This window comes from Nyctibius grandis, chromosome 11, assembly GCF_013368605.1.
Source record: "Nyctibius grandis isolate bNycGra1 chromosome 11, bNycGra1.pri, whole genome shotgun sequence".
Lineage (NCBI taxonomy): Eukaryota > Metazoa > Chordata > Aves > Nyctibiiformes > Nyctibiidae > Nyctibius > Nyctibius grandis.
In genome coordinates this window covers 16,123,460-16,137,509 of record NC_090668.1, presented here as the reverse complement: position 1 = coordinate 16,137,509, position 14,050 = coordinate 16,123,460, and the positions used below count along the sequence as shown (strand labels likewise).

The 14,050-nt window shown below is 39.3% G+C and overlaps 1 protein-coding gene across 2 annotated transcripts; it reads right to left on the bottom strand.

Moving 5' to 3' along the window:
• Positions 1–1,149: 1,149 nt before the first annotated feature.
• LOC137668991 (normal mucosa of esophagus-specific gene 1 protein-like) lies at positions 1,150–13,776 on the bottom strand. 2 transcript variants are annotated; one of them, XM_068410826.1, is made up of 4 exons: positions 13,721–13,776; positions 13,322–13,410; positions 12,470–12,530; positions 1,150–1,230 (listed from the first exon to the last, which is right to left on the bottom strand). In XM_068410826.1, exons 1-4 carry the CDS (start codon positions 13,760–13,762, stop codon positions 1,162–1,164), a joined length of 261 nt encoding a protein of 86 aa, XP_068266927.1. In that variant the 5' UTR covers positions 13,763–13,776; the 3' UTR covers positions 1,150–1,161. The 2 variants fall into 2 exon arrangements, with proteins under 2 accessions (XP_068266927.1, XP_068266926.1); XM_068410825.1 differs by lacking the exon at positions 1,150–1,230 and adding an exon at positions 11,721–11,807.
• Between the last annotated feature and the right edge of the window lie 274 nt (positions 13,777–14,050).

The window sequence follows — 14,050 nt, the reverse complement described above, 5'->3', positions numbered from 1 at the left end:
AATCACTTCCAATTGGCAGAATGCCTAAGACAAGCAGAGGCTGGCATTCTGACATAAAACCAAAAAACCCAAAAGACACCCACCAACTAGTGAGTAGTAAGTCTTTTGTTTGGGTATTTTGGCAGAATCTCACGAGGACACTGCACTGATGTTGTATGGAACAGGGCTGTCAAGTATTGTTTCCCTCTACAGATACTAAAAGAATATCATAAGTGAAGATAGGCTGTTGGGTAATTAAACATGGTATCTACTGCAGTAGCTTCCTAGACTCCAATAAGCTAGTCCATTGTCAGAGAAGGAGTTCCCTTGAGATCTCAAGGGGAGGGGACAATCTCATTGTAAATACTCATTTCCCTCTATCCATCCAAAATGGCATTGCCAAGATCTTTTTTCTTGCTGGTTGCTTCAAGCACATTCAGTTGTTCCGGGACTTAGCACGCCTACCTCAAACATCATGTTTCACCACCACTTTGAATTATGCCACCGTTCTCTGCTTCTCTCACTTTGTTTTCTTGTAATACTCTACCCTCTCCACAGCTTCACTAATAATGTCCAGCTTGCACCCTGTGCACCTGCTGCGTACATGGTCACTAGGAGCTTCTCATGCAGCACTGGGTGTCAAACACCCCCAAACAACTTGTAAGGCCTGTTCTATTCAAATACATGCTTGTCCAAAGTTCGTTTCTGGTTTGATCTCTAGATGAAAAAAGATCTTCTAGCAACCAGGTTGCTAACTCACAAGGAAGACCTAATCTGAAAGCCTCAAAATAATCTTTATACTTTAAAAAAAAACCAAACTCAAAACCAAATGTCTTCCACCTTCCTCACCCTTAATTCCCTTTCCAGCATCACCCCATCCTCCCCCTCTTTGTAACAAATCATGCTGGGCACTAACCAACACTCTCTATGCTCTGGAGCTGGCAAATCCCCTTCTGTTATCCTCTTCTCATTCAATTTTCCATGGGAAGGACCATACACGCTCTTCCGTTCTGCAAAATACCTGAGACAACTTTGGAAGCTGCTAGAACAAATACTGATCCTTTCCAGTTACTGCTATCCAGCTACCACAGCAATCTGGTCTTAGAATGCATGTGTACCTGCTTCCTATGTTTACAGCTGTAAAATAATGATACACAAATCAATATTTTTGCTCTTTTATCTCTATTTACCTTTTCTCCATTGTCTTCTGCTTTTTCTTCTTAGTATCACCCAGTTTGAAAACTGCCAGTGCTAAATGTACAAGACAAAATAACTTAATTGCTATGAAGCATTTATACCCTTTACGGCATCAATTTCTGTAGAAAAAATATGCCATTTCATAAACACAAGCATAATTTTATTCATATGACTGATTTATGATTTCCTTACTATTATACCTGGTGAAATGATAAGTTGTTTTTCCAGGATTGTGCCTAGCCAGTACATGAGGGTACATTAAACCACTTAATGACATCTGTCCAGAGTGTGTTTCACATTAAACTCAGCACTGATATATACAAGGATTTTTTGATTCAGCTGATGAATACATAAAAGCAGCTACATGGCAAGCAGACAAAACATTTGCTTTTGTCTCAGGTGCATTAAGAGCACCCAAGTCCCTGCGCTCTTCCTATTTCTTTTTCCCAACACACACAGAGAAAGTATCTAATAAATCCTGAAATAAACTGATGAGATGTAAACTTATAAAAATAAATATTTAATTCTAGTAACTGGCCTTTTAAATTCAAATATTTTTTTTGAGAAAAACACCATAAACAAACATTGTCATAGTTAAGATGATGCTACATATTTGAACCTATCATACAATTAGTCTTGATTTTTTTATAGATTTCATGTGTTACTTTTCCCAAGCCTGCTGTAAGAACAAGTCCGACACAAAACTGTACAAATACTCTCCCCTCTGAACTGCCAACCTTCAAGGCCTTCCCAAGTTTACCAGAAGATGGTGCACTAGTCTTAGCTTTAATAAAGCGAGTTGCATGCTGAGTATAACTACTCAGGCTTCCATATGTCAAAGGAATATATTCTGTCGCAATTTTTTAACATGTCTTATTAGTAAGTAAGTAAAAAAAAGTCTTTATTTTTCCTAAGGATAACACAGGAGATTTAACTTTATCATGGATGCAAAAAGGAAAAGCACAAACCTAGCACAGATTTGCTAATCAATTACTGGAAAGGACTCAAGATACTTCTTAAAGGCATATACAGGTAAGTATCATGGAATACAACGCTCAAATGCCTCCCTCCAGTTCCAAGTATGTAATAAAAAATTTTATGAGTGGAAATTAGTTGTGGCTATGGGTATCTGAAATGCAATTAGAACAAATTATATTCATTAATGTAAACAATATAAGTTATCATGTAAGCCCTTTGCTTCTATGAAAATAAGTATTGCTTCTTTGGGGTGCTGAATTCATGTTTCCAGGACAACATATACTTGCATTTGAAACATCCTTGACTGTCTGCTTTTTTATAAAGGATCTAATGACACTTTCAATTAAAAAACATACACTGAGGGAAGCAATTTTGTTTCAAAATAGGCAGATACGATTATAAATGTAGAATATCATTGTGTTTACACTGCTGCAATTGCTAGTCTAGTGTTGTCATTTCATCTAGTTGAACAGGCTTCACAGAGAGAAAATACAGATGACAAGAGGCTGAAGAACTCAGAACCACAACTTCCTTCCCATAAAGTCTTTTCATTTCTTCAAGCTATTAGGCAATTCTGTATTTTCTAAGCTTCTGCAGAAGACACACCTTCAACTGGAAATGGAAATTGCCCAACCAGTTACACACACTGGTTTCTGTCTGCTTCGGCATTTGCTTTAAATATAACCTAGATGGAACAAATTATGATGGTTTTCAGGCAACCTAGCTGCTTGGACTTGGCACGGAGCAAAGGTCAAGTCATATCATAGAAAATTTAAAAGAAAGTAACTCTTTGCATATCAAAAGTTAAAGGGCCATGTGCAGTAAGCTGTAAATGAAGATATGTTTTAGATATGCTCACTTGTGGATAGCTATGCAGGATATCACATTATAATAGATCTATTAACTGTCTTTGTAAAGCAGCAATGAAAGCAGAATACTATTCTTCCACACTCAGACTTACTACATTTGAAGTTTCTCTGTAGGAAGAATTGAGGGAAAAGGTAGTCCCTAATTTTAGCTGTCAGGGCTAGAAATAAACAGCTCACATAGCAGGAGTAATAACAAAATTAAGTCCTACCAATAGGCCCACCAACTGCTATGGCTAGGTAAGGTTATTCATGCTGCAGTTTTGCATGAGTTGGTGGTTTTTTTTGTTAGTTTTCTGTGGTTTTTGGTTTTTTTTTTTCTGTTTTTGTTTTGGGGTTTTTTTTTTTTAATGAGTGGCAATACTTTGTTGATGATACAAGGTGTGTTTGTGTACAGAAGAGGAAGGAGGGAAGAAAACAGATAAAGCCAGATCACGTGGGTTACTGCAGACAGCAACTGAAAAACATTAGACTCCATTACGTACCATGCAGCCAACTATGGAGCATAGTAATATTTCTTGACCAAACTGTGGTGGTCACAAACGAAGTCAATACCAATTTCATTTACAGATTGCAGCATTAGTGATCTGTTGTGCAGTTCAACTAGGATGTCTGCTGACTGGTTTCACAGTAATTTTTCTTCTCTAAGCACGGTATGTTACCCATCTAACCCGCACCACACCCATTCATTAATGATGCTCAGGAAAAAAAAAAATGAGCGTTGCCTCCCATCTCCGTTCTTTGTTGGGTTGCCATATTTTCTTTTATAAGAAAAAAAATTTCCACTAGGTAAAGAGTTTCTCTTAGCTTTTGATTTTTGTAACTCTGATTACACACTGCTTCAACAAATGCTCATCTCTAGCTACAGTTAGTACCTTTGTGCTTTAGTATTCCTTATTGAGGGAGTGCATGTTACATCTGTGGTACAGCCTGCCAGACAACTGTGAGGACTGATAGGAAGGTCAAAACGCTTTGGTTCTCTATTGAGGGTGAATCCATCTATGACTTTGGTGGCAATTTTATTTAAAGCACTTGCCCACAAAGGGTGTACACCTTTGTGCTTGTACACCTATCAAGAAGTGATACACTCAACACATACCTCAAACAAACTTCCACATACCACCCTGTTTTGCATGCTACAAAAGCTTCCTCTTTGAACCACTACACATACAGGAGCTTAAGCAAGAGACGTGCCTGATTCTAAATGTTTCTTCTCTCTCTTAAGAGGAGAGAGAATTTTTTTAAAAACACATACTAGTACATATACACAACTGCTACAAGTTTTGTTATATTAATTCCATGCCTCCCTGAAATCAGTATAAAAACATCCCCATAACTTCAAACTCATTTTCTTTTACATCTACTTTGTATGACATGGTATTGTAACATTAAAATTATGGCTAAGAGTTTGGCAATGAGGCAATGAACAGAACTGCAAGTCATGATGACTAGGATTTGCTGTGTAATTGTCTGCTTTGGGATTAAGGTGGATACAGCAGTCTTTAAGCCAATTCTGTTTTCTGACCCTAGCATGTTTTATTCAAAGCACTTCACAAGAGGAAAAATAAACACAGTAAACACAGCATAATGCTAACGTATCATTTAATAATGCTAACAGTAATTTAAAAAATATTCAGGATTTCTTGAATTATAAAAGAAGTCATACAGCAGGAAGGAGAGATGCATCATTAATGAAACATTCTTAACAGCTTTAATAGAAAACAGCTTTCCCCTTTGTTTTTGATGTAGCAAATCAGTGACTTATTACAAGTAGGTGACTTTGCTTTTCTTTGGCAAACAGGTAAGATTTTCCTGTTACTACCAGGGATTACAACTAATCTGGATTTTCTGCATTTACTTCCTTGTTTGTGCAGCAGCAGCAAGTCTGGTAAAGGAGGGTGTTTATTGGTTACCTATCTACTGCAAATACATTTATATTCAAATAAAGAAATGACACAACAGGAAATCAAGAAGGAGAAAACTTTTGCTAAAGTTGAAAGCTTAAACACATTTATTTATAATTAAGAATTTTTTCAGACTTGTGTGGCTTTCTGACCTCTCAGCTCATCTGTTTGCATCCACAGCTACCTCCATTTGCCCTCTATACATCACACAACGTAATATTGTGTTGAAATAAACGGCATCTGTTAATGCATCAGGTTGACCCTACATGAACTTTGCAATGAAAAATCCACATATTCTACAATATTGAAACAGGAAGACTAAGAACGTCAGGTTTTCACAAACATTGTGCTGTTAACAATCCACCTAACAATCTAGTGGGGGTGATAAGGTAGGCGTTCCCCCACTTACACCGCACAACATACATCAGTCCTTTCTGAAGATGAAATATAGCTCTGTGCCAAAGGCCGATGAAGCACTCGAGCCCACATTCACTAGCAGTCCACCTCTGGTCTACCACAACACATTGGCCTCATGCCAAATACCATACAAAAGAGTAAAATAATAGAAAGTGACTTGAAAAACAAGTAGTTCTCGATAACAGCTGTAACCATAAAGCAGGATGGAAGGCAGCTCTGCCTTGTGACTGCATCCTTTAACGGATGTTCCTTTAGGCAATGCTGACTGGATTGCTTCAGAACTCTGGTCCTCACAGTCTATTTTTGGTGCTGTATCCTACTGACTTTTCCTCCTGAGTCTGTAGATCCTCAGTTTGCCACCATCTGGTAACAACAGTGTCTGTGCAGAATTCCCACTCACTTCAGCAGGGAATTCTGCTTTAAAAATATCAATTGCTGTGATAGAGTCCCAAGTTTAAGAGCTATCGTCTCTCTTCAGCAACATTTGAGGCCAGTGAAGTCAGCACATCTGGCTGAGTGAGGGGCTAAGTGAGTTTGAACTTAAAGAAATTATGCTTTCCAATTTACTTAAAAAGAAAAAGAAAATACACAAATGAAAAAAGCTGTTTCACAGCTGTTGCCTGGACTGCCACTATCATGGTCTGCAAGGCTACGGGAATCCTGATGATTCACAGTGCTTAGGATTAAAAACTGCCAGACCTTTTCAGGTTTGGAGTTACAGAGGATGAACAAGTTATTTTGCCATTTTCTTGTAATGAAACAACCAGATGAATCAAATTTCAGTAAGAGAACAGCCCTTACTCAAAGCAAGAGATATTTTGATGGAAGTGGGTAAGGAACAGACAGTCTCCCATAATATTTTACCTTTATTTTTCTGCAGTAGCATAATTAAGAGAGAGCTTTCAGTGGAATGGACCCTACCTAACAACACAATGCTAATATGTTAACAAATTTAAAGAAAAACTGCAACTGTTTTTAGGTGAGTCTACTGAAAGACAACGCATGCTTATGTATATAACCTGAATTTCTGTTTGGTTTTTTTTTTTTCCAAAATGGAAGACAATTCTTAAGTATTTACTGTTACTCATGCATATACTGAAAATCTACAAACTTTTACTTGAAGAGTTTACAGACTATGCATCCTTACTGTAATCAGTAAGGCTCCTCTTTTTTTAAAAAAAATCATCCCTATGGTGCGTTTATTACAACACCATCAGTATAAATAAAGCAAAGCAGAACACAGGAGAGGGAGAAGGAAGACAACCATTACAAGGAGGGCCATTTTTTCTTAATTTCTCAGTTTAAACCACTAGCCTAATTACATTCTGATCTACTCATTTTACATGTGTAACTTCCTACAACACAGTCCTGGTACTAATAATAGTATTAAAGTAGAAATTAATTAGGCCAAGAAAATTTTAAGTTTTTCTGATGTGTTTGTTTTGGTGGGCAAGACAGACAGAGATTTGGCAAGAAGAAAAGATCTGTCATCAAGAGAAAGAAGGAAGGAGTCTCAGTAGAAGATAGGGAGGAGGGTGTGAGAGACAAAGTGAGTAATACCAGAGTCTAGTATAGTGCAGATCAAATGTTTCAAGTTGAAGAGACTAGTTTTCTACTGCTTGACAACTGGTAAAACTGGAAGCACATTTATCTAAATTTTAGCAGACATGCACGGGCACTTTTTAAACCTTAGAGAACCAAGGTCACAAAGATGACTAGCTTGATCTTAAAAATATTGCATCATAAAGTCTAAATTATTTATACAGAACACTTTTTAGGGAATGTTACACATGGTCAAATCTTGGCTAAGAGCAGCAGAAACAGTATGGTCACCAAGGACAGGCGCACACTTGCAAGCCCAGTGCCGAGGCACAGCTATGGCGGGAGGCCTAGCACCACACGGCCCCGACTGTGGCCCTCGCTGTCCCTGGCTGCTACGCACCCGGATGGTTCATGGGGAGCCACAAAGGAGACACACACAAGCCACGATACCTGACTGATGCACGCCAGGGACTACAGACAGGCAGCCTGAAGAGCGGAGGCCTGCTGTGAACGAGGGGAGCGTTCGGTACCACCTGAACGGAAGGGCCATGGCTATGTCCCACAGCACCTGGGAGACAATTGGGACAAACCTTATAAGTCCTTAAATGAAGAGAAAACCAAAACCAAACCAAACCTTTTGTGCATGCTCCTGCTGCTAATAGATAAGAGGTTTTTAAAATTAATTTTCTAGATTGGCAGCATCAGCCAGTATCATGGCCTATGTCCTGAAGTCCAGACAAGTTATTTCTGGGACTCTCACTTGCTAACACAGCTCCACACCAATTAAAGCTCTGCCATCACCTAACACCTGAAGTGACAGTTTTCTTACAACTCCCTCATTTGCCACACAGAACAAATCCTTTACGTTGAACACTGTGGAGTATCTAGGCAGCACACCACAAGAGACAGGAGCTCAACTCCTCCAACCACACACCTGGAAATCAGAAATCGACACAAAATCCGGAGAGGGAGTTTTGCTTGCTTGTACCTGTTTGTTTGGCCTTCTCCTCGCTGCTGAGGACTCACGGGCGTTGGGCGGTCGCGCAGGTGATCTGACAGCGTTGCCCGGCGGGGGCTCGCCGCCCTCGGCTCCCGGGACGTGAGGGAGCGGCCTCGGCCGGGCTCCTCCGCGGCGGCCGGGGGGAAGCAGAGGTGAGGCGCTAAGAAAAGCCCCCCGCCCCCGCGGGCGGCCCGAGCCCCCTCCAATGAGCGGCCGCGGAGGGACACGGCGGGGCTGCCTCACAGCCAGGGCGGCAGCGGGGTGAGGGGCGCGGAGGCCCGGGGCGCGGTGGGTAACGGGCTGGGGGGCGGCTTTCACTCATAATGGCTTAATTTGTCACAGGCCCGGGCTCTCCGTTTGTACGAGGGGCCTTTAGAGGTACCGCACGTCCCTCATGAGCCCTGCAGAAGGACGCTACATCCCCATTTACAGCTCTGGCCAGAACAAGGTTATCTAAAAGTAAGAGCTAATTAAACCAAAATCCTTTGGTCATTAGGTCAAGAAACAGCATAAATATGGTTGGTACAGCCTCCATGAAGTGCGCTGTAAAGGTGTGTGATCTTTGATCAGGGTGAGGCGCCACAGGAGAACCACAGGAGAACGGCTCTTTGGACTGGGTGTCTGCTCACTCTTTGGACTCCCTTTGAAGGGTGCAATTAGCGGTGATGGCTGTTTTATGATGGGAGATAGCTTTCAGCAAACAATCTGCCCACTCCCTATTCACATCAGCACCTGAAGGTCAATAGTTACTTAGTCCAACTGCAGTGCCCCGCGTCCACTGCCTTGCTCCCGCTTTTTTATTTCAATTTCAGTTACACTTCTAGGTGATCTCCTTATTTTGTGTGCTCCTGGTATGGCAGCGATGTGCTGTACAGCAACGATTTCGGACAGCGAATTAAAACTCTGCTGAACAGCATGGCCATGTTTGTTTAATCTGAAAGCTTTTTTGGGAAATGTCCAACACCAAATATTGGCCAGATCCAGTGAATCATTCCCATTACTCTTGTTTATTTTCTACAGCTAGTGACAACAACCTTCTGCACTGAGACAGATGACAACTGCAGGACGAACAATTTCCTTTAATGATTGCATCAGGCCTCCTCTGTAAGTTTCTATTTTCTACAGAAACCACACGCGCGAATGAAGTAACTAAATAGTACTATACTAATAGCATCTTGTGGGAGAGAAATGCAGGGGGCAGGGGACATCAGACAGAGAAATGCTGTCACTGGGGCTATCATATGCAAAAAAAAAAAACCACAAACGAAAAGCTCAACACAGCTCTTGGATAACCACAGATCTTGTATCATTGTGGTTAAGACCTTTAAGTACTGTTGTAATAACAAAAATCAGTTATTAATTAATAATTGCATGTATACTACAGAAAGCAACCTTCTATTCTTCCAGAAAACTATTTACAAATAGACTGCTTATCACCCACCTGCATTTAGAAAAGCATGACCGTAGACTCTAATGATGCATTTCTAATGGTTTCTAATCTTTATTCGAAAATCTAACAAGCCAGTGAGTATTTCAATTAAACTTCGTATTAATATGAAAATTGGAAGTGATGCAGTTCCATGGAAAAGTACTAGACAGGGTGAGTAAAGAGAGTGATTGTTTTAAAAAAAACAAAACCAAGAGCAGAACAGAGTAGGAGACAAAATGGAGAGAACAGAATGAAGAGAAGGAAGAACGTTGCTAAATTTATTTCAACAGCCTCTAAATTGTCCATGGAATAAAAAGTCATGGGTTTGTAGAACACAGGACATGGAAGTCTTATTGTTCTCATAAAAGTCAGCTCATAAAATTCAGCCAATGAAATCTTTACTGTCTTAACTCTGATGTCTGTAGAACAAAGAAATAATTTGTATATTACTTTACAGATTTGTGTTGAGTAGTTGAGGGGGAGATAACAGTATTTGCTCTTGGTGTGCTCTACTTACAAAGAAAAACTCATCTGTGCAGGAGACAGAATATTTTTAGGGACAGTCTAAGAACACACAAAATTGTCCCAAGAACTTTAACAATACTCATGATCTTTTTGAAGTGCAGAAAAATATTTTATTTCTCACATTATGTGAATACCCTCTCCACAAATCTATTTAAAAAAAAAAGATCGTCTAAGAAAGCAAAACATTCTACTACCCTTGCTATTATGCTTCAGCTCAGGATGAGAAAAGCAACAACCTGTGACTGATGGCAGTCACACTGCTTAATGCACTACTGGAAGACACCACTGAAAAGTAGTTAAGTAAAAAAAATTACACAAAAATGACTTACACTTGTTTCTCTAATGTTGACAGATACTGAGGTCATAGCATTTACAAACCATACAAGTGTTTTACTGAAGAACAAACTCATTTAATTCATGTATCAACTCAGAGCACAGCACTTTTGTTTTGTTTGATACAGTCCAGTAAAAATTATGGAAATACAGAATAACTTACAGAAAATATTTTCAAATATTTTTCTATTAAAATACTTAATTTGAATACTTAATACTTGTATTTATCAGAGCACTGGATTTTTGTGGTTATATGTTATCAAATAATCTTGTAATGTCATTCTTTAAAATGAAAGCTAAGAACGTATTCTGAAGTCTTGTAGTTTCTCTCACTCTTAACATAAAAGCTGCTGAGTCATCCTTACTTGATAAACAAATACTTACGCTGCATCTACACACAAGTATGGGATAAAATAACATTTTAACTTTTTTTTTTCCCCTCAGTATCAAGAAATCTGAAGAAAACATAAAGCTTCTGAAGCCAAGCTACCTTAAAATTCGGGAGACAGCTTTACTAACTTAAGTGTTTTCTTTGCTGCAACAAAGTAACCTAAAGCAGTTCACAATTACTCACTTCTGGGGACTTTCCAATTAGCAGTTGTTTCACTTTTACTTTCTTCCTCACAGAAAGTAATATGCATTCTGAATATCCATTGTAAAAGAAACTGTATAATATATTGTGAAACTGCTTGGAAGGGGACACATACAGAAAATATCCACAAAGGACTGTTCTACCATTGGATGCATATGTTGCCTCATTAATTTTACTAGGGGTCTGCCCATTATACTCTTTCCCTGGCCAACCCATAAGAAAACACACAGATGCTTAAAAAGGAACTCTCTCATCATAAGAGTCATTCCTAATTTTAATCTGTTAATTTCTCTTTGTTAAAGCAGATGTCCCTAATAGCATGTATCTAGAAATCTTTAAAAATACTGTTAACTGTGCAATACATTTGAGCTTGCACATTAACTACCTTGCACAAAAAGAAGAAATTAATATGTCATCACATCTAACATGGAAAACAAATGCAAGCATACTTTATTACCCCATATGTTGCCATACAAATACATCCTCTGGCTATGATGACTATTTGGTCTGTATACAGCGTTTGAAATACAGTTTAGAGAGGGAACAGACCAGGAATACCAATTTAGAAGGGCTTTTGGGTAATCTCCATTTATGGAGTTTACATGGAATGTTGTAAAAATTTAAAATATATTTTATTCAAATATATATAAAATTACAAAATTAAAGTATTTTGAGAAAAAACAAAATCCTACAAAAAGTGTGAAGGCTTTTTCCATCTATAATTACCATCTGAATATTCAACATTTGACATCAAATGCCCACTGAAAATGAATATTTGAGACAGATTTTTGGACTGTGTGGATGTTGTATGCCAACTTCTGAGGCCACATGAAACTCCTTATCCAGAGTCCAAAAAATGTAGGGAGACCCTAAGAACACAGCAGAAGCATTTCCGCACACTGATTTCAGTAGTCAAGTTTGTGCAGAAGTGATTCCACTAGATTCAAAGGGTACCTTTTGAGACAAAAGAAACTTGTCACTTTGTAAGCTTTCTGACATTTTCCAGCTCTTCTATAGGTTTCCATTTCTGATGGATTGTTAATAGCTGGAAGAAATTCAAAGGACAATGTGAAAGAAATTAGCAAGATCTCAGTGAGCATTTACTCCATTCCCACCCCTCCCCATATCATACATCAACTTAGCGGTGAGGAAGGATTTCTAGTAGCTTTACATTTTCCTTTCAGAAGTAAGCAAAAATAGCAACTGAAGACATATTCAATAATTTGTTGAACCAAATCACTTGGATATTAAATATGTAATAATGCCAAATAATTTTATTTTTCCTTATCCTAGATGCTCTACTAAACTAAGATTTTTTTTCCTTTAGGCTGCAGTACTGAAAAACATTCTTAGTAATTCAGGAACAAGGTAAGGGTAAACAGCATTTCCTCTATACTCCAATTTCGACTGTTATCAACAGAATTGAATAAATGGATGTTGTGGGGAGGAACACCAACCAGAAGTATGCCATAAATTCACAATCAGACCTTGATGTAATAGCTGAATCCCTATCATTAAGTAATACAGGGAATGTACTTTACATAAAGTAATTAATTAAGCAGTTAGTTCCACTTTTAAATAGATGTATGTCAGCTTTACATTTTTTCCCCATTAATATTTTGCTAGTTCTTACACATTTAAGTAAAGTTATTCATTGTGTTAGAAATGTATGCTATTTGTACTGGCTATATTATTTGTACAAATTACCTTCTGAGGCTTGGTAGGATCGACAGTTTCCCACGGTTCTGGATTGCCACTCTTGTTAATGCTTTAAGAGAAGATAAAGCAAAATGGGTACTATGTTTTAGGGTGTGATCTTGCGTACATTTTTCTTATATGAGCAGTTTATCTTCAGTAGAACTATTTCTGTAAGTAAGTAGTTCCCTGAAACACAAGTTTACAGGTTTGGGCATTTCTGTTTTAAATTCTGGGTAGGAATCAATGATAGCTTGCTTTATTTGCAGTTTCCAAAGCACCAAACAAGCCAACATTGTTCAAGTATAATATGTTATCGTAAGGGAAGCAAGCTGAAAAATCAAAACTGAATAAAGACGCAGAAAAAAAGTAAGGGGACTCTTACCCTGAGAGCTAAAATGCCTATTCCAGTCACTTTAGAGTAAGTATGAAAATTCCCAAAAGCTTAAAGAATATAGGACTTAGCTCCAATTATTAGCCAAGCCATTAAAATATTAACTCATTGTGAGTTCATATTATCAAATGCTGTTCTTTATATACAAGTCAATAGCCTGGTTGCAACATATCTGCATGTCGTCTACCTATCTGATTATTTGAAATTCATCATAAGAATACTTAACACCTATTACACCTAAAGCAAAGAAAAAATATAATCTATTAAATCAAAAGTTAGGAAATAATTTGGGCTATGCTCCAAATCAATTAATCTCTTCAGTATTTACTGATCTGCAGATATCTTAGTTGTTACTAGAAGTCTGGAACACCCACATGGATTTTTTTTTTTGGTGCAAAACAGGATGGTCAAATACCTCTGTTGAATAAAGAAGGTTAGGGTAAACTCCAAGCAATAAGTATTTTGCTTACATCACATCGGATTTGCTGAATAGGGAATAGGCAGAAAAAGCGAGCGCCCCAATGGCCGCGCAGGACACTATTCCAACCAGGGGAATGAGCTGAAAGACATAAAATGGAGAAGAGTGTTTGAGAACTCGTGTCCTGGCTGCAGAGCCACGAATAGGGGGAGTGAGAGGTTACAAGGATTTAAGGTGTGGTTTACCTGTTAAGGTGTATTACCTCTATATTACCATTCACACCATCTCAATTTCAGTGCATGAATTTCACCTTACAGGCGTCCCTTGCTATCATGATTTCCCCTGTAACGTGCTCGTTGTCAAATGGCACCCCCTGTGCACCTGCTTGAGCCAGCCGACATCCCCTCGCTCACGGGGGCTACCGCAGAACCAAGGGCTCTGGCGAACTTACTTCTTTTTTTGCTTTTAGAATCTGGAAGAAGCTCGTGTTCATCCTCGCTGCAGCTGTGGACCTAGAACAAACGTTTCCGTTACCGCACCCCGGGCCGCGACACCCCTGGATGCGGAACCTCCCCCCCTCCCTTCGCGCCCCCTCCCCGCCCCGCGGGACCCGGGCCTCGGCGCTGGCCCCGGGGGATAGGACACGCCGCCTCCGTTACCTGGCCCGAGCGGAGAAGGACCGGCAGCGCTGCCAAAGGGCACCAGCGCCGGGGAGCGTGCTCTCCGCGTTATATACGCCCAGCAAGGCCCGTGAAGGCTGGCTGTGCCCCAAGTCACGTAG

Excerpts from the sequence above, each read along its gene's own strand:
- LOC137668991 (XM_068410826.1), bottom strand. The coding sequence starts at position 13,762 with ATGAACACGAGCTTCTTCCAGATTCTAAAAGCAAAAAAAGAA. Across the intron at positions 12,531-13,321 it reads TTCAGCAAATCCGATGTGAT|CATTAACAAGAGTGGCAATC; the intron begins GTAAGCAAAATA and ends CTTCTCTTAAAG. Across the intron at positions 1,231-12,469 it reads ATCCTACCAAGCCTCAGAAG|CACTGGCAGTTTTCAAACTG; the intron begins GTAATTTGTACA and ends TTGTACATTTAG.